At 40.2% G+C, this 21,156-nt stretch overlaps 1 protein-coding gene across 9 annotated transcripts in view; it reads right to left on the bottom strand.

Moving 5' to 3' along the window:
- The window catches only part of Slc8a1 (solute carrier family 8 member A1), a 343,885-nt gene that overhangs the window by 10,777 nt on the left and 311,952 nt on the right, over positions 1-21,156 (bottom strand). For all 9 annotated transcript variants that reach the window (XM_048353061.1, XM_048353058.1, XM_048353057.1 and 6 more), the window contains one exon: positions 11,063-11,338. In XM_048353061.1, the coding sequence (XP_048209018.1) occupies positions 11,063-11,338 (276 nt within the window). The remainder of the gene's footprint in view (positions 1-11,062; positions 11,339-21,156) is intronic.

The following is a 21,156-nucleotide window of genomic DNA, read 5'->3' as shown; positions in this document are numbered from 1 at the left end:
TTGATACTGGAAAAGTACTGATTCTATTTATTATTATTTTTTTGGTGGTTCTGGGATAAGAACGCAAAGCTTTCTATTTGCTAGGCTGGTGCTCCACCCTTTCAGCCATGCCTCCAGCCCTGCATTTTGCTGGTTAATTTTGGAGTGGAACTTTTCTGCATATGAGCCGTCCTTGAACAGTGAATCTTTTCAGATTTCAGCCTCCTGTATAGCTAGTATTATAGGTTTGAGCTACCAGGGCCCAGCTTATTGGTTCTATTATTAATGACAAGTCATTTGCCCCTTTCTCTCTACATGTAGAATTCTCTTAGTACAGATACATAGTAGTACCTCCCCCAAAAAATCTAGTGAAGTTTCATGCTGAATGCTAGCTCTCCTTCAGCAACTTAAGCAGATCCCTAGATGGACAAGTGGGTTAATTTGGCATTCTGCTTTGCCATGTCTTTGTCTCACCAGGCAGATACTTTCAGACAAGAACATTTTCACAATCAGTTTGGACATTTGTGGTTATTTGTCTCCTCAACACTATTGCTCTGGAGTAGCAAACTATAATTAGTCCTCTGCTTAGCCTTTTAGGGAATCCTTTTCATCTGGGACTAAAGGAAGTCTTTCTTTTTGTTTCAACCCATGATTTCTTTTTTGTTGTACAAAGATAACCTAATAATAGCTTGTAATTTATGAAGGGTCATGCCAAAAAGCTCTCATGGGCTCCAGAAGAGGAGGGAAAAGAAAACAAATACAACACATAATTTCCTGATTGTAAACAATAGAATCCAAATAAGCTATTTTCTCCTAGTGAACAAAATAATGGAAATTTACATGTAAATTCTCAAACATGGCCACTAGCAGATTCAGCATTTGGAGACTGTGTGGGAAAAGATGGCTGCATAACCTAAGGCACAAGTAATACAGAGCTCATGTTTCATTCCTGAGGAGAGGCAGGAGATGAGGTCTGTGTGTTGAGGAATCACTGTGGCATTCCAGCTGGCATTGTGCATAAATGCCAAACACTATGATTTCATATCTACAATATGCACTATCCCAAACAGATATTAAATTTCTTTTATAGCCACACGTGAGAATTGGCTTTTAAATTGACTTCATATATTATCTGTCTTCTGTTCTAAAAATACCATTGGGTTTAAATTCATTTTGTGACTCATGTAGTGCCCATGATGTAGGTAATTATGTTTTCTTAGAGCCTCAGTCTTCTTCCTTTGGGTTTAACAGCAATGTATCTTTCTTTGTGCAGAGGGCCCCTGTCCATGACTTCTGATGAAGAGACCTCCTTGGTCTCTGCTCTCTTCCTAATGGCTGTGAGGTGATGGATTTGTATTGATCAGGGGTCAACAACCAGCACTCATAAGGCCAGGATGAGATTTGGAAACTTGCCTCTCTGGCATGGTGTTCTGACCAACTAAATGAATTGGCTAAAGACATTCAGTAATTACAGATCATTAAGCATGGAATATTACCCTAGCAGCAGTCCCTAGTGCAAATTTTAAGTACCGTCCTTTGATACTTCTACATCCCCCCCAATCTGTAACATATGACCTGAGATTATGGTTGAGGAGGCTATTGGGAGTACTTTGAAAGATATATGATTCTATGGATGCACAAAACAACCAAGACCAAAGCTTTGTCATCTGCAAATCTCCATAGAAGATGTTGCAATGAATGAAATAATGTTAAAATCATGAAGTTGTGGTAAATTCCCATATTATATATTTTTCAAGTGAGCAAGATTACAAGAGGATAGAGATTCTATGATTTTTTAAAAAATACTGAAATTGATGCAGGCAAAATTTTGAGAGAAAAGAAGAACTATAAAATCCAAGGACATGTTGTTGTCTTGCCTGGGATGATACAGGATAAGGGAATCACCTGTAAATAGCCACAAGGGATCTGTCTGGAGTGGTGAAATGTTCTAAAATTGGATTAGGGTAATGGCAGCATGAGGCAGTGAGTTTATTAAAAGCCCCTACACGGAAGAGTTCGAATACATTAGAATTTTATGAGATGCAGGCAGTGATTCAGTAAAGCTAAAAATGTAGGCTGGGCCTGCATTGTAAAGGAAGGAAAAGTAGTTCTTAAGATTTTTCTTTTTAAAAATGTCATTACTTTATCTGTAAATTTTAACAAAAAAGCAAGGTAGGTACACTTGTTCATGTTTCAACCCCAACTTAATAGAGAGGTGGAGACTGAGAGAATCATAGTTCAAGGCCAGTACCAGCAAAAGAATTAGCAAGATACCATCTCAACAAACAAGCCAGGCATGAAAATTAATACATGTCTGTAATTTCAGCTCTTCAGGTTGGTAGGTAGATGGAGAATGCCTGAAGCCACCTAGGGCAAAACATGATTACCTTTGTGAAAAATAAAAAGCACAAAACGGTTGTGGGTTTGGCTCAAGAAATAGAGTGGTTTGCCTATCAAGAGCAAGACCCAGAGATCAAACCACAATTATCACTTGCAGTTACAAAGGAAAAGAGAGAAAGAAAACCATCAACTCAACATCCTTTGCCAGTCATCTGTTATAGATCTACCTTCTTGCTCATCTCCACGGAGCAAAATGCTCCATGGGTCAAACGCTATTGCTGTACTTGATACTCATGTATTTTGAAATACACCCCGAGGCTGAGAATTCATTTACATCATTCATGCATAGCATCAATCCTTCAAACACACACAATCACATACACACATACATGTATGTGTTGATACCATGTTCCTGCCAAGTGTTCTTGTTTTGGCCCACCAAGAGTCTGTAAGGAAGTTTGGATAGACAGCATGGGATGAGATATTTTCATCAACTTTCTCTTATTCTATGACTTTTATGGGGTTGAGTGAAGATGGTTCATGTGGGCTTGGGGCATGAATGCAGAGACCCTGCAAGGCTTCAGGCAGGGCAGGATGCATTCTGGAAATCCCTGCTCCTTGGACCACCTCCTGTTAGATGACATCATTGCCATCACCCTGGTTGCACTCCAGGCTTGTTCTGGTGGCAGGTGGCACAGAGTACTGCCCTTTGAGAAAAATAAATCAGGGATTGTAAAAAAGAAAAGACCTTAAAAGTATTAAACACAAATTCTATTTTTTTTTGAGCAGAAAGGATACAAGATGGAAATCATTTTTAAAATGGATCTCTCCCAGGCTCTTACAAATGTTTCGAGCTGGCTATACATAGCCTCTTCTGCAGTTTTCAGTAGATGATAAAAGGCAGTTCTGGTGCTGGGTATAGAGTAAATCTGGTAGAATCTGCTGTCTAGCTTTCCTTTGTTTTCATCTCTCCTGTGGGTGTCCTTTGGCTCTAGTAATGTCACCTATTTGTGGGCTAGTATGCTGGAAAGCACAAGGCACTTTATCTCCAGATGGCTACTCACTGGAATGGGGGTAAGATAAGGTCTGGTGGGAAGCTATTGGAGTTATGGGGGTGTTCAATACAGCTCCTCTGGAAGTGTTCCGGGATGGCCCTGACTCCTGGCCTGACTGCAGCTTGAGGTTCCATTTTCAGACTTGCTTGGTTAGTGAAGAAAGTGGCTGGTATGGACTATCTGGAAACAAAATATGTCTGACCTTTAGGATCCTGTTGGGGAGAGATAACACCAAAGCCATTTGGGAATCTTGACTCAAGGTGAAGCAATTGTTTCCACGTCTTTTTTGGAGCCTAATTAAATATGAAGACACCCTGTGGTGATGCCACTTCTTGAACCCTGTGACAATCTGTTTTGAAATGTGAAAGTGCAGAGGATAAAGGTCAGGGCAGTGAATGTGCAGGAAATGGAAGCTGTCCACCTCATGGGAAAACACAGCAAAAGATAGCCATGAAGACAGATTGAGGATTTACACAGCTGCCATTTTAATGGCTGAGATATAAGCTACACACCCCAAGAGCCCTAAATTCAATTCATCAATATAGCAAAGCAGAAGGGAAAAGAGATGTCATATTCTTCTTAGTGTCTACTATATGGCCAATGCTGGGCACCTTATAAATGGGCTGTTATGTAACATCACTACAATTCTATGAGAGATGTTTTCATGATTAAGGCTAGGGAATAAAGGCTAAGAGATATTTTGCTTCTGGGGTGTGTCATACGTTGAGTACAAATGAAGGAGAGAAGATTTGTTTGAACACTGGTCCACCTTTCTCTAAAGCTCCTTTCCTTTCCTATCCCCTTGGTACGTATTTACGAGCTCTGTACTAAGAGAACAAACAGTATGCCATCCTTTTGAAAGTGAGTCTGTTAACCAGTGGTCTGTCTTGTAAGTCCTGTATGGACAACATCAAATCCATGTTAAATGGGATGGGAAGAGAGGAAATAATGGAGTCAATGTGATTTCTTGTATGTTCTTCGAGGGAGCATAGATGACTGCTAATTCAGAATGGCAGGGTAGAATTTCCCACTCAGGACAGTGTTGGCTTTCAATCGGACATGTCATGTTCCCTTCTGACCCCACTGCTGCAGTTAAGTGAGTGGCAGACTGAGAGTGTTTATGCTTGAGGCCTTGGGATTAATTTCTAATGATCTTATACCCTGTCTCCTACTTTTTTCTCAGACTAGACACTAGAAAAAAACTGATGCTGTAGCCCCTTCCCTGGGACCTACTCACCCATATCCAGCACCTGGCATGTGTCTCACAGGCAGTGCGGTCTAGCCCTGGGCTCACATGCATTAGCAGCACATCACTATGGCTGATGAGGACAGTCCCAGCATTCTACTCACTGTCAGCTACTGCAGGGCTGGATATCTTTGAGAGTGTCCAGTGTTCTTATAATCCTAGCTACTCAGGAGGTTGAGATATGAGGATCTTGGTTCAAAGTCAGCCTCAGCAGGAAAGGCTGGGAGACTCCTATCTTCAATTAACTACCAGAAAACCAGAAGTGGTGCTGTGGCTCAAGTGGTAGAATGCTAGTCTTGAGCTGAAGAGCTCAGGGATAGTGCCCAGGCCTAGAGTTCAAGCCCCATGACCGACAAAAAAAAAGTGTCCAGTAGTCTTAGTCTTGAAAGTTTTACATTACAGATATAAGGTGATGCCTCTAGAAGGAGATTTTAAAAAATTAATTTCTGGCTTTATTTGAAGCATGAAGTCTACTAGCTCTTGATGTCAAAGGGAGTAACAATATTTCTGAGTTCAAGGTGGTGAATACAGTCTGTGTTGCATGCTTTCAAAGTAGAAAAGGCACAGAAAGATATGTCACTTAAAAAAAAACTTGAAAGACCTATGGAAAAGTATGGTTACTACTTTAAAAACAAAATCTAAAGTGGTTGATATAGTGGTTGAATACAATATTAGAAAAAGTGGTATTATTGATTCTACAAATTATCATCCCAATAAACTTGGACTAAATGTGGACAAATGATTAATTCCCTGTGAGACTTAACTTCCTCAAGTAACATGAGGATCCTGGGTGCTCACGCCACAGTAAGCTCTATGTACCTTCTGAGAGGCCACTCCTGTGTCTACCCACAGCTGTGGTGCCTGTATTCCTCCAGGAGTGTCATTTGGAGCGTCATGCCTTCTTGAGGCTATAGACTAGGACCTGTACAACTCAGCAAGTTATTTTAATCTCCACTGAGCAGCAAGAGGTAGTAAGCGTAAACTATTTGCTACTTAAGTGTAATGCAGAATATGTTAGTTTTGAGAGTTATTAGAAGCCAGGAAATTAAAAACTGAAAAATGTAAACCATTAGTAGTTCCTGCTTTTTCTGTTATAAAAATAATCAGGGTTGTTTCCAAGCACAGTGAAAAAAACCAAAAAAATCTTCATATGGAGAAAAATAAACAGGGAACAAAATAAATAGAAGTTGGGAGGAAGTGAAATCATTTCACATCATTGATGATGTAGTAAGGTAAGGTAAATACTGCGTTCATGTCTTACACACACACACACACACACACACACACATACACTTTGTGGCAAGTTTAAAAAAATATCTTCCCTTCTTCATAGAACTTTTTCAATTTATCCTTATCTTCTCCCAGCTTCTCTTCCATTTGATACTTTTTTAGAGTTGGATTCAGTATGTGAATGATGAGATAATTAGTTCCTGCTTCTTGCACTAGTTTCCAGTAGACAAATACTGTGACACCTACATATTACTTAATCATATTATTGATCCCATTTGAATTGCCATGTAGTATAATGTCTATTTTACAGTCAAGGGAATGGAGTCTCTGAGAATCAAGAAATCGATTCCAGCCACATAGTGAGTAATGAGCAGAGCCCAGGTTTCTGAATTCCATTCTAATGCTCTTTTCACTATTCCTGCTTACAGCATATTACCCCACACTACACGAACACATGCAAACAATAGGTAGCACCAGTACCATACCAAATTCTTCCTATGGTATTTGCAAGCATGGGAGCGATGTGATTTAAAAATAACACATTCCAAGAAAAAAATTTTTTTAAGTCCCTGTATCCAAAATGGAGAATCCTTCAAATCTCTAAAGTGTATGTTCCCTTGCCCTTTAAAATCTCCAGAGGTAAATAATTCCCACATGCCAGGTTTCAAAGGATAAAGGGATATTCAAAATATTCAGAGAAATAGAAAAATATCTTATAATGACAGTGGCTAAGATAACAGCCTAGAATATTCATTGCAAATGGCAAAGGGAAGCTCCAGGTGAAAGTAGGTAATACAAGACCCAAACAGAATCAAGACTATGGAGAAAGACGATAGGAGACCACTGAAGAATCTGGGTGCAAAGAACCAGCCATGTTAGACTATGAGAAGATGGAGGAAGAGATAAGTGGGACTGATCAAGTGGCATTTTAGAGGGAAGAAATTAAAGATGGGCTGACTGTGAGGGGAGGAAAAAGGAACCCAGGGCTTATGGTTAGATGATGATACGGTTTTCCTGAGAAAGTTCTGATTCAGAAAGAACAAGTTTGGTAAAAGAGTAAGGTCACTGGGCAGCAGAAACCAATAACTTCATTTTGAATATGGCCATACTGAGCTGCAGATTAGACATCCAGAATAAAGACAGGGGTGTCCATAGGTATATGAATCTGGCTCAGAAGAAGCCAGGAGCTGGAGAGATACATTTGTCAAATCATTGGATATAAATGGCATTTAAGCTATGATGACTCTGTACAGGGAGTAAGGCTGGGCTGGAAAGAGAAAGGGCTACACAACACACTCTTGACTCTCTTCAACCTACCATGGTGGGAAGAGACTGTTTTGAAGCCTCTTTCTCCAGATACAAAGGCCTGCAGAACTGATGATTCAGGAAGAGAAGACTCTTCTGCTACATGTGGGAGTGGATCTTCCAGTGGGTGTAGGCATATCCAAAGGTGGGGTGAGTGAGGACCCTGGTAAGAGTCCCTTGGTACCAGTAGATGTTAATGAGCCTTGGGTACCAGCTAGCATGAGGAGGCCACTGTCTTTTTTTTTTTTTTTTTTTTGCCAGTCCTGGGCCTTGGACTCAAGGCCCCAGCACTGTCCTTGACTTCTTTAAGCTCAAGGCTAGCACTCTGCCACTTGAGCCACAGCGCCACTCATGGCCATTTTCCATATATGTGGTGCTGGGGAATTGAACCCAGGGTTTCATGTATATGAGGCAAGCACTTTTGCCACTAGGCCATATTCCCAGCCCGAGGCCACTGTCTTATTTAGAAAGTCACAAGCTTTTTCCAATAGAATGTTGAATAATACTGTAAAAAGTACTCTTAATGAGATATGTGGTTATTTAAATCCTGTCTGAGGACTAGCAGAGGAAGGTTTTCAACTCCTGCCTGACAAGCACACTCAAAGGATCTAAGAGCCTCACCTAGGTGGAGGCAGTAGTTCATCAGGCACTATGCAGGAAATTCTACTTTAGGAAAAGTGCCAAGATATCAGCCTAGAGAGTATGCTGAGCCCCTGGGTCAATACTGATTAATAGTAGACTGTAAGTGAAGAGAATCTTTTTTCACTCTTTTACATGTAGCAACTGAGCTTTGTCATCTAGAAACAATAGCATCATTTTAATTTATCTTTAGGAGTCTGGGGACATAATAAAACATGGCTCTGAATCTGCAGGGTTGAAGGATAAATATTATACTCACCTAGCTTCTTCTTCAATGTTCACAGCTTTTTGAGGAGGGAAATGCTTATTTATATAGCTATGATTATCTGAAATTACTTATGAGTTTATTGTTCAGGGAATATGCTGTACAGATAATATTGCAGCAAAACACAGGAGCTGTCCCCATAACACAGCAAGGAGACCTGTGTCTTGAGGAGAAGCATTTATGGTAATGTAGGAAAAGCTATTTCAACAACTAATGGTTCAATTGGATTCTCCCCAAACAGGTTTTCTTATCTTTTGATGTCTACCTGGACTCTGAGTGGGGCTTTAGGGACCCCACACATGATTCTCTAAGCATAACCAACAACTATAACCAACTAACTAACTATTACCAACATTTCATGTTCCAGCAAAATAGTTTTAATCACATGGCTGCCATACTTTTCAAGTGAATTTAATAAAATGTAATGAAATGAGATAGTACAGAGGCACCACTGGAAATGTTATTTATAAATAAGAAACATATTCAGGAACAAGGATTTGAGGCTGAAAAAGCACTCTTTTTCTTTTTGAAAACAAGGGATGTGTTTGGTAGAATAACTGCTGCCTTTTCAGAAATGAAAACTGACATCAGAGACCCCATTAGCCTCTATGATCATCATTAGCTCATTTTCTCCTCAAGGGCAGTAAAGGCAGGCTAGCAGTGTATGCTAACTTGAAGTCTATTTGAGACAGAACTTGAAAGCATGTCTCAAGAAGACAGACTTAAGATTTCCTTAAGAAGAAAGGTAGAACCTCAAAGTGTATTTTCCTATATCCTCAGATGGATACAACTATGCTTTGTTTCTTTAGCTACAATATGAGATATGAATATTAAGTTTTTCTCTTGCTTGGTTAACTTCTGTTATATTTGGGGAAAGATGAGGCCAGATGTGGAGCTATGGTGTGCATTTTTTTTTTTTTTGGGCCAGTCCTGGGGCATGGACTCAGGGCCTGAGCACTGTCCCTGGCTTCTTTTTGCTCAAGGCTAGAACTCTGCCATTTGAGCCACAGCGCCACTTCTGGCCGTTTTCTGTATATGTGGTGCTGGGGAATCGAACCCAGGGCCTCATGTATACGAGGCAAGCACTCTTGCCACTAGGCCATATCCCCAGCCCCAGATGTGGAGCTATGGGAAGACAGCTGGATTTGAGAGAGTCTTACCTTCTCTTAGGATCAACAGTCATGAAGAAGACTAACATGGAGGAGCACTGAGGGAACATAAGCACTCTCTAAATTGCTGCACTGTCCAGTAACTGATTGGACACTCAAATCATGTGGATCCTCTTAAACAGGACCTCTCAAGTGACCAGCCAATTGGATAACACCATGTGTTGTGGCTGATTAGCATAAATCTGCAGGCCTCATGATGGCCAGCTGGGTTACACAAGGTAGCTATAGATTGGTTAGGCCATCCTAAATTATTCAACAGAAACAATTATCATAAGAGCTACAATTTTATTGAGTTCTTTCTATATCCCAGGTGCTTTGCTAGATGCATAATTTATGTTCCAATATTTTCTACAGTCTTAACCACAATTCCGCATATTAAGTAGTGGTAACCCTGTTTTACAAATGAATAAACGGAAACTCTGAGTAGTTAAAACATCTTTGTCACTGAGATGATAAATGTCTTCATGAAGAATAACTGGTAAATTGTGTTAAAAATATTTTCATATATCATATAAAGATTTCTAGATTAGTGACAGATCTTGCATATGAACAGTGGTCCTGCAAAGTGATATTGCCTAGTGACATCATAGTCCTATTAGTTGGAGTAAGTATATAATGAATCTCTTGCAATAATGAAGTGAGTTAATTGTGCATTTCTTATAATGTATCACTATCATCAAGTGACACATGACTATACATGATAGATATCATTTGTTTTTAGACTCAACCCAAAAGCCAGGATTACCAAGTCTGGCAAGGTTTAGAATCAAAACTGTGGTTAACGTGGAAAGTATATGATGAATGGCTTCATCGGCAGGGCTATATTTGTTGCCAGTTCTGCCTTTATGCAAGCTCATTTAATATGGTCTGCTACTTGGTAGAGAATGTGTGTCTTGTTGCACTAAGTTAAGCCTTTATACCTGTCCAGAAGTCTACTAGTCCTGGGAAATAAATCCAGCATTTCATTTATAATAATTTGTGATAGTTTATCAGAGTCACTGGTGAATGTAAAGCACACTGTTCTGAGCCTTAACCCGAGTGTCCCATAGGTTGTTAGAGGGGGTCTCATATGTGGATATTGTTTTTCAACAAGTTCCTAGGTAGTTCTCCATGTCTAGCGAAAACAGAAAAATTTCTGCTGTTAAAATCTGGGGGGTGATCACGTGTCACTAAGATGTCCTAACTCAGAACTTTGAATAAGCCTAATAAACTACGGTTGTAGTTTGGAAGAAAAATTCAGCTTAAAAGGAGTGCATGAAGCAATTCCTGCCAGAAGCTATGTCCATAGGATGTACACTTAGCTTACTGACTTCTGTCAAGATTATTTGTTCCTTCTCTGATTGGCTTTTTACTTACCTTCCTTAATCTTTGGATCAATAAATATTGTCCAAGTAACCAAGAAGTGTGTCTTAGCTCCTCCAATGAATACAGAGTTTCACAGAAATCACTCAAATCTTAGTACACATATACAAGACAGAAATTTTGTTCTTCAGATTCTGAATTTTGTTTCGTGGTTTTGAAAGTTTTTTCTGTCAAGGAGGCTGATCTGAAAAAAACTCTATCCATCAAACAAATCATCTTTTTCCCTGCATGCTTGGAGACCCTCTGGGAATGTGCTCCTGTCAGTATGATGACACTAGCCAGCTTTATAACCTTGAGAAATGCCAGCGTTTGACAATGCACTTGAGTAGTAATAGTATTTATATTTTAGGGCTCTCACCCTTTCATAGGCCTAGTTTCTTATCACAGCCCTGGAAACTCTAGGAAAGAAAGGCATTAAGAAGGCAAATGAGCTCCTGTTTATGGAGGAATAATACATAAATGAATCCTTTACCTGGCACTGAAGTTCCAAGGGCAACAAACACCACCGCAGTCACGGAATCTTTCAGGCCAATGGTGCAGCCAAAGTGTGAAGCCAGGTCGCCAATGAAAGCTGTCAATAGGCCAATCATAATAATGGAGACAATGAAGCATGCCCAGCCATTCCAGTATTCAGTAGGGGGGACGAAGGCAAATAGGACCTTCCAGAACACAGTCAGAAAGTGCATCACGTAGTCAAAACAGGAAGGCAGCTTCTCCTCCCCACATTCATCGTCATCATCATCTTCCCCTAGAAAGAAAGGAATGGAGCACATTTTATTACAACCCAATTTCTCCCTATTAGGCCCATCCTCTCTCTCTCTCTCTCTTCTCTCTGAGTGACTGGAGGCCATGACAGGTAGGTAAATCTTAAGGTTTCCCAAGAGGCAATCATAATGAACCAATGAAATTATCAAGGGTCTCAAGTACCTCCTCACTGTGGCTCATTGGTCAGTGTCAAAAACTTACCCCACCTGGTCTGCTTATGGGTAATCAACATAGCCTTTTGCTATGCTTCTTTCCTCTCTAGTAGGATTTGTCACTTTCATTTCTTCCTCATAGTAGGAAATGAAAAAGAAGTCTCTGTTGGAGACAGATAATTGTGGGCAGAGTCCCACCAGGGCTCTGTTCTTCCAGCTTGAAGCGCATCCCTTAGGATCAATGTACATTTACAGAATCAACTACAGGACAGTAAGCAAATAAGCTGGAGTCAGATACATGACCCATAAGTCTTGGACATTTATGTCCTGTAGCTATTCAAACTCAAACTCTGTACTAGGCAAATGGGATTATTTATATTTTATGACTTTTAAGGCCAAATGCGTTCTGATTTTTTTCAGTTCCTTTAGAACTAAATCCATATCCTTCCTAACTCATCACTCCCATGGAGCTCTCTCTGACCTCCCTACACCACAACCTGCTCGGAGCCTCCATGGCTCTGAACTCTTGTAGCTCCAGATCAGTGTTTATCAATGTCTGTTCTCTGTGCCGGATGCCCTGGCAGCACCAGGAAGTGTATGAGAGATTGCTGAGCATCAGCTGAGCCCCAATGAATTAGACACAGGGAGAAGCATGCAATAAGACAGCTGAGCTTCAACAAGCCCTCTATGAGACTGTGATGCAGGCTCAGGTTTGAGAACTATTGTGTTCTCTCAATGGTTTTCCTCTTTATTTTCCCCTCTCCTCCAGCTGACTATGCACTTCCTTTTGTGTCCCCAATGTTTGGTGCCATCTCTGTCACTTAGTACCTACATGCTTGGTCAATGAAGAAATGCATGATTTTAAAATATTTTAACATCTTTATTTATTTATTTTTCAAATTTTTATTATCAAACTGATGTACAGAGAGGTTACAGTTTCATATGTTAGGCATTGGATACATTACTTGTACTGTTTGTTACCTCGTCCCTCATGCCCCCCTCCCTCCTCCCCCTTTCCCTTTCCCCCCATGAGGTGTTCAGTTCACTTAGACCAAACAGTTTTGCAAGTATTGCTTTTGTAGTTGTTTTTTTTTCTTTTTTTTACCCTGTGTCTCTCAATTTTGGTATTCCCTTTCAATTTCCTAGTTCTAATACCATTATACATGGTTTCCAATATACTCAGATAAGATTACAGAGATAGTGTAGGTACAATCACAGGATACACATCTTTTGTTTTTTCTTTTCTTTTCTTTGAATTGGTATCTCCCTTTTTTTTTTTTTTTTTGGCCAGTCCTGGGCCTTGGACTCAGGGCCTGAGCACTGTCCCTGGCTTCTTCCCGCTCAAGGCTAGCACTCTGCCACTTGAGCCACAGCGCCGCTTCTGGCCGTTTTCTGTATATGTGGTGCTGGGGAATCGAACCTAGGGCCTCGTGTATCCGAGGCAGGCACTCTTGCCACTAGGCTATATCCCCAGCCCGTGGTATCTCCCTTTATAACTCAAGCTGTCTTAGAATTTACTATGTAGCCCAGGTTGTCTCAAACCTGTGATCCTCCTATGTCAACCTTCCTAGTGCTGAAAATATAGGCATGTACTAGTGCATGTCTCTCTCTCTCTCTCTCTCTCTCTCTCTCTCTCTCTCTCTCTCTCTCTCTCTCCTGATTTTGTGTTATAATGGGTTGATAAGGTATACATATACAGAATACAAGTTCCCAGTTGAAATATGCAAAGAAATGCAGAAAACTTTCTACTTAAAGAGACTAGGAAATAAATATAATAATCTAAAAATGCAGATTTCATGTATCATGTGAAAACCATCCCCATTCATATGTTTTAACATTAGGATCTTTAGTGCCATATCTTCTTGAAATGGAAGAAAGTCTATGCTCATACACTGGAAAGAACTGTTGCTTGAAGGCTTTGTTCACCTGCTCCATCTGGGATCAACTTGACTTTATCCAATAAGTGCTGTTGGGCAGCAGGGGGACTGTTAACTCTCCAGATGACCCTATGACCTGAAACCGCCAGCATGGAGCAAATGCACTTGATGGGGAGGCCACATAGTGCAAATAAAGTGGGAGAAACCTCTGAGCAAAAACCTGCTTCTCCTACAACATGAGGAGAGGAGTGGCTAGATCTGCCACTTGTCATCTTATAGGAAGAGAAATGCAATGCCTTTCCATGAGCATATGGTCAGAATTAGGGAAATAGGAAAAGCAGCAGTAACTTTGATGAAAGACTTCGCAATGGCCCCAGTGAGACACTGCATGAAGATCCCAGTAGATGTGCAGGATCCTCTTTGAGAATATTTGGGGCCACCTTTGAGGAACTTGAGTCTAGCCAGCTGACAGGAAGGTGGGAGTGTAAAAGCACCGCTGACCATATATATGTTCCAGGGCTCAGGGCTGTAGGGTAAGTGGTCATTTCTATTTATTTTATTTATTTTTTTTTTTGCCAGTCCTGGGCCTTGGACTCAGGGCCTGAGCACTGTCCCTGGCTTCTTCCCGCTCAAGGCTAGCACTCTGCCACTTGAGCCACAGCGCCGCTTCTGGCCGTTTTCTGTATATGTGGTGCTGGGGAATCGAACCTAGGGCCTCGTGTATCCGAGGCAGGCACTCTTGCCACTAGGCCATATCCCCAGCCCAGTGGTCATTTCTAATAAGCTTGCCTAAGTGCACCTGATGTGGGCTGCATTGATTCTCCACTATGATCAAATGGTGAAGTGCTAATCCCCAATTAGGCAGAATGTGGTTTGGAGTTAGGGCCTTAAAGAGGCAATTATGTTAAAGTGAGGGTCTTTGTGCCTTAATCCAATCTCATGAGTATTGTTATATGCCAGTCATCAGTGCCTCCCACCTGTAATCTTTGCTAATCAGGAGGCTGAGATCTGAGGATCATGATTAAAAGCCATTCTGGGTAGGAATATCCTTGACTATCATCTCCAATTAGCAACCAAAAAGCTGTAAGTGGAGCTGTAGGTCAAGTGGTAGAGCATTCGCCTTGAGCAAAAATGCTCAGTGACAGTGACCCAGGATCATTTATAAGCCACAGAAACTGGTATAGGAAAAAAGGAAAGGAAAAAGAATGTGAGATACATAGAAAATGTGTCTGCACTTTGCAGCACAATACAAAGCACACTGAAAAGACCACCTGAAGATGAAGCAAGACAGACTTATACAAGCCAAGGAAAGAGACCTGAGCAGAAAGAAAACTTGTTGACAGCCTACCCCGAACTTCCAGCCTCCAATAACTGTGGGAACATCCATTTCTGTGGTGTAAGCCTCCTGCTCTATAGTATTTCATCATGGCAGCTGTCCTTAATGTCAAAGAAGTCCACTGAAAGCCTCCTTTGTTGTAGCATTTAACTCCCAGTGGATGCTAGAAGTTTATATGACTACTATATGCCAAATAAAAACAAAATTAAAGTTGGGCAATGGTGGTTCATGCCTGTATTCCTAGCTACTCAGGAGACTGAGATCTTTGGGTAGCATTTCAAAGCCAGCCTGGGCAGGAAAGTCTATAAGAGTCATATCTCCAGATAATCACCAAAAAGTGCAAGCAGAGATGTGGCTCATGTGGTAGAGCAAAAATGGTCAGTTATAGTGCCTAGACCCTGAGTTCAAGTCTCAGGATGGTTTCCCCATTCACAAAAAATAGAACTCAGGAACAGACACTGTTTTGTTTGTTGTTGTTGATCATGTTTTCACTTCTCATGTGTCTTTGGCCTTGCAATTTAGCTTCAGGTATAATTATAAGTTTATTCAAAGTATAAAGACCCTGTATTATTCAAAGAAGACCCCATATTAATTATATGTGTGTCTCCTTTCCTACCCAGTCTCAATTGTAAAAATGGGTGGTGGTGGGTGGCGAGGCATATATACTTATCAAAGCTTATGAAGTATTAGAGTTTCTACTAGTATTTATTTTGTGTCAACCTTTTTAAATTTCTCTATTTGTGGGCAATTTGTAGTTAGTGTATTTGATTAAAACACTGAATTTTCACAAGTCATTCTAGAAGCACAGATTATTCTGAGTTTACAAAATTACTTAATTTGAGGTGGCTGAGTCTCCTATTTTGAAGATGAACAAGAAAACAAATAATGAAGCTTCTCAGGAGGAAAGACACAAATTGAGAGTACATATCATACTTGCTTTCAAGATGAAAATAATAACACCTTTCCCACAAGAGATGAGAAAGGAAATAATCAGATAATCGCTGCACTGTCTGAGGATGTTTCCAGGTAATCATTATCATGGTAGTTATCATTATTCTCTTCCACTTAGAATTGTGGCTGTGATTTCCCATCTTTGTCTAATTGCTTAGCCAATGGGCTGTGTCCTAAGGTTACATTTCAGGGGTTTTTTTTGAAACCAAGCTTAATATTTCTCTATCGTTATGATCTGTTAATGTTAAATATGAGGGGGGGAGGCAGGCAGACAGACAGACAGACAGACAGACAGACAGAAATAGAGACTCAGAGACAGAAAGACAGACACAGGGGGATAGAGGCAGAGGGGGAATGGAATCTTCAATGTGTTAATGCTTAAATCTGGAATAGGAGGCCGCTGTGTTTTATAGCATTTGAAAATAGAAGTTATTTCCCATCCTTTTCTCTGGGCTCTCACTGAACTTTATAAATTTTAATCTGCAACCGACATGTCATTTAAATATTAAAAATGACCAGTGCCTGAAATGCATGCTGCACAATTACTCTATCTTGGAGAGGACAAAGAAATATTATGATCATTCATCACCAGCCAGACCATACTTAAAAGAGCAGTGGAACATTAGCACACCCCTCCCTAAGCGCTGAGAGCATCTTTTATGTGACAGCAAAGATGATAGTAATCTGCTGCTTCTGGGTGCCCGCCAGCTCAGGGTTACTGGAGGCTATGCAATCCTTTCAAGTCCCTCCTCAGTGTTAGCAAAGAAACAGGCAAGATGGTGGGCTTGCTTTTTATAGGATCCAAAGTCAATCCTTCTTATCTCAGAATCCTTCTTTTCAGCTTTATGGATTCCACTAATGGAAAGATAAACAAGCTGTATTCGATTAATCCTTCTTGTAGCCTTTTAAATGGCTTCCTTGATACATGTTGGACTTCCTAAATATAACTACCAAAAACAACAACAAAAAAAACACAAAAAACCCAGAACCCAGTCAAATCATTAAAGGTGCAGATAGTGGATAGGGTTTCACTTCAACTACTGATGTAAGGGTCTGAGCACTGCACCTGCTCTGTTGTAGTATGAGAACAAAGATGCCATCAGTATCCTGGAAAGCAACCCTTGGGCTCAGCCCCTGCAGGGCACTTGCCTTCTATTGTACATAGGCATCTGTAGACATCTCCCTAGATGCTCAGGGTTAGGCTATAGGAAGAGCTCTGAGAACCAGGAGAAAGAAGCTTCAAGGACTCAGTGGACATTTGGGGCAGGAGCCTTCAAAGTCAATTTCTAGCTCTAGTAGCTTGTTTGGGGCAAGACATTAAATCTTCCTGAGCTCCAGTTCTTCATCTGTCAAATGAGTTTTCTAACTCCTGAGCTGCCAATCTACTTTAAGGACTAAAAGAGGAAATGTCCAAGTCTCTTTTAAAGCCACGAACCTCTTCACAGCCAGATGTCATAGTCTAGCATTGTTCCTTGTTGGAGGGAAGGCAGTAAATCAATACAACCTGAGTATCCTGATTTCACTGGATCTATACTCTGAATAAGCCATTATCACTACAGCCTCCCCAAGCTGCTTTAAGAAAAGAAAGGAAGGAAGAGAAGGGAGGAAGAGAGGAGGGGGCATGATGGGTGCTCACTAGTGACAGGAATTGAGCCCAATTCTTTCCCATACTTTATCTTATTTCTTCTTTACAATAAGCCCTTGAGATAGGCATTATTAATCCTAGTGTACATATGAAAAATATGATGTTCAGAAAATTTCACTGTCTTCTTAACTCAGTTGGTTAACTGGCTTCTGGTTGAGTTGGGATTTAATCTAATTACCCAAGGCAATATTCTCCCATACATGATGCCAAGTTTATCACTGCCTCCACCTATCACGTGTTAATTCAGTTTTTCTAATGCCTAAGGCTATATAAATGCCTAGGAATATGGTAATATTGATGCGCCATGAGTAACATTTATATTTAATATTTTTGACATTATTATCACTGTAGAGTCAGCTGTATGCTCTTACTCAAATATTTGGGGGCCAAATGAGTAGGAAAGTGGGACAGTCAAGGAGGAGAATTGTGGTTGTAGCCATCATGAAATATCAACTTTGGAGAGTGGCAAATTCTTACTTCCATTTCTATCTTCCTGTATGGAATCTAGCTATACAATTTGAGATGCAGGCTTACATTATCACAAGTCTGTAATGTAAATCACTTTCAGGGTGTTTGCTACTGTCAATTTAAGGAAGATTATTGACTTTCAGGTCTTTCCAGGTATTCAGTAGGCCTTCCCCTTTCACTGCTATCAATGTGTTTATCTTTAATTTTGCAACTTAATATTCAGTGTTTACAGTAAACCACATTCTACTTTCCTATACTATACCTCTATTTATCTGTGCTTTTTTTTTTTTTTTTTGCCAGTCCTGGGGCTTGGACTCGGGGCCTGAGTAATGTCACTGGCTTCTTTTTTGCTCAAGGTTAGCACTCTCCCTCTTGAGCCACGGTGCCACTTCCAGTTTTTCTGTGTATATGGTGCTGAGGAATCAAACCTAGGGCTTCATGTTAGGCAAGCACTTTACCGCTAAGCCAAATTCGCAACCCCTTCTCTTTGCTTTAAACAATTCTGAAAAAAACATGAGATGGAAGAAACCTCAGCAATCAGCTAATTCACCTTTTCTCCCTATAAGACAAAAGAATTACAGCTGTGATTCAACTGCTGAGTTTTTCTTTTCTTTTCTTGGGCCAGTTTCTCTCTCTGTCATACATAAGAGGGTAGCTTTTACTGTCTTACACAGTGATCCATAGTTTTTTTCCTCTTCCTTGTCTATCTATTTGTAAGTAATTGTTATCTCCATCTCCTCCTACCATTTATAGTTTCCATGTACTACAAATTCAGTTATCCAAAGATTCCTTCCCCAACAAGAATTTACCTTTTGTTTTGGATTTTGTGCAAGAAAATACCTCCCTAGAGTCTGCTCAGTGAGACAAACTTGCATGTTCTCTGAGGGAAAGTAGACAATGTCAATGATCTTTTTCTCCAGTTCTTAGATGGGAAAGAGACAATGTAACACCATGCTCACCTTCCCAGCCACACATACGTGTAAGGCCATTCTTCCTTATGAGACTGGTCCTAGCTTTTTAGGGGATAAGGCTGAAATGATGTGTGACAATGGTGGAAAGGGACTCAAGAATGCAGCTCACTTTTGATGTATTAACTTTCAGTCTTGTCTGATATGAATGAAGCTCCAGGTGAAATTTTCTATGAAGAACTGAATGCTGGCCAGCATAGGCCATTATGGACCTTGTTAAGGTGGTGAGCATAGCACAAGAAATATTTAATGTGACAGAAATATTTCACAGTAAATGTAGCCACTGTCAAAATGAAAAACGAATTTGCCAAGGACTTCAGCTCTATGTAAGTCTGATTATTAGCAAAATGAATCTGCTTAAAGCTGGAAACCGACCACTATAGACGCTCTCTTTAGAATTCCTCTGTGTGAGTAGGACTTCTAAATAATTACTGCTCACATAATCAGTCATGTCTGGTTTGGTGTCCAACTTGTTTGTTTTTTACAAAAATAACTACTTCAGGGCAAGAGTCTTAAATTTCAATGTTCTCTAATCCTTTATTAATGTAGAATTGACAGAATTCAAGGCTCCTGCAGTAAACATTTCCTGCAGACCTGAGTACCTAAGAAAGCTTTGAGAAGTAGAAATGATCTGTACAAATGGTAAATGCCCTCCTGCCAGTTTAGATGGCTCAGTTACAGTGGATAGTTGTGGGCACACTAGGTTTTAAGACTGGCCTGTGGGCTCTGATCCTACTTTGCAAATATTAGCAGCTGTGTCGAAATTAGCCTCCTGCAGTGTAGGAAGCTGAGTCTTTGAGGGGCTGTTAGGGCAGCTAGAGCCCTATTATTTTTTAACAAACATATCAGTGTTTCATCCTAGGATAGTGTTAAAATTTATATAAAAAGTAAATGTGCAGCAAAATCTGCTTTTCATGAGGGGGGCATAAAGACCACACAGATTCCTGTAAAAGGCTGCTGTGACTGAGTTGTGAATTCAGGTTCCCTTATTAAAAATGTGTCTGCATGTGGTTTATGTGCACACCCACTTTATGTTTCACCTTTCCAGGACCCTGGTGAGAGAGGTATTATTTCTTCCATTTTAGAAATGGAGGATTTAGGTTCAGAAGCCTTAAGTGAGTTACTAGACCTAAACTTCTTTCTACAACCTTAGTAAAAGGGCTTGATCCATTGGCCTTTGTCAAGAAAAATCTCTAGTTTGTATAGCGAGAATTGTCTTTTCCCAGATAAAATGTACACTTGTTATTATTTTATGAAAAGTGTAATTGGGAAATAACTATCCTCTTCAAATTAACCCTGTATCTATGATATAATATATATATATAATATAATGAATCACTCTTTCAGTGAATCAATGGATTTACTTTTTATTCTTCCCAAGGAGTGGTATTTTCCTCAATCTCTTTTCACATCCTCTAGCACTGGTTTATATCTCCCTGTTGGTAATTAAGGTCCTCCTTATTTTAGCAAACATTTCTTCTCACTGCACAGTAAACAGGAAGGGCTCCAGCCTTCGGTGGTGACAACATTCCCTGTGTGTGTTTTCCTGAACTCAGACCCACCTAAGAGAGAATATTCTGATTATGCCGTTCTGTGAGCTTCGTTTTCTGGTAAAGTGTTGATGTAAGCTGAGTATCTCAGATTCCAATCATGGCCTAGGTGTGCAGGATACAAAACAATTGCAACTGCTCTCTTCATCTGCTTGCTCCTACTTCTGTCACATTTTTCAGTGATGTCACAGTCAGCAAGGCCCTCCACTGATAAATAAGAGCCTTCAGTGAGTTAGTGGCTATCGGGTGCCTTACCCATTCAATTTGGGCCTCTCTCCTTGTGGAAAATGGGCCTACACACAAGTAAATTTTTCTTTTGTGTGGTTGAGAAGATGAATGAGACTTTCTAAGACCAGTGACATGTTTATATAGTGAAAAGTCTGAATGGGGGCAGAGGAATTAGCTCGTTAATGGAATTCAGATAGGTCCTCTCTTCCTCTCACCACTCATGAGTATCTTTTTGAGGGCAGGTAGCTAATGTTATCTACCTGTCTGCTGTGGCATTTTATAGTATCTTATAAATAATGATCCTGCATTACACTGGCTATTTTAATACTTCTCTTCAATATAAAACATTTGAAAAATAACTCTATCCCTGTCACTATGAGTAAGTCTGTGGTTTGTTTTCCTTATTTGGCTTAGACATAGTGCAATTTCTACTAAGTGTATTGGTGGGCATTCTAAAAATAGGTCAAGTCACTTTTATGTACCACAGGCCCAGGAAGAACTCCAAATCTTGATCTTCAGTAAATCTTCAAAGAGGATGGGGGAGCACAAAAGAGTGAATTTATTAGCACTACTGGTTTCTTCAGATACTAAATCTTAATAATTTATATCCAGACACAGTTCTAGGT

The sequence above is a fragment of the Perognathus longimembris genome, chromosome 8 (assembly GCF_023159225.1).
Source record: "Perognathus longimembris pacificus isolate PPM17 chromosome 8, ASM2315922v1, whole genome shotgun sequence".
In the NCBI taxonomy this organism is placed as follows: Eukaryota; Metazoa; Chordata; class Mammalia; order Rodentia; family Heteromyidae; genus Perognathus; species Perognathus longimembris.
Note: the sequence above shows the minus strand (reverse complement) of the source record. Positions and strands in the feature narration are given on the sequence as shown.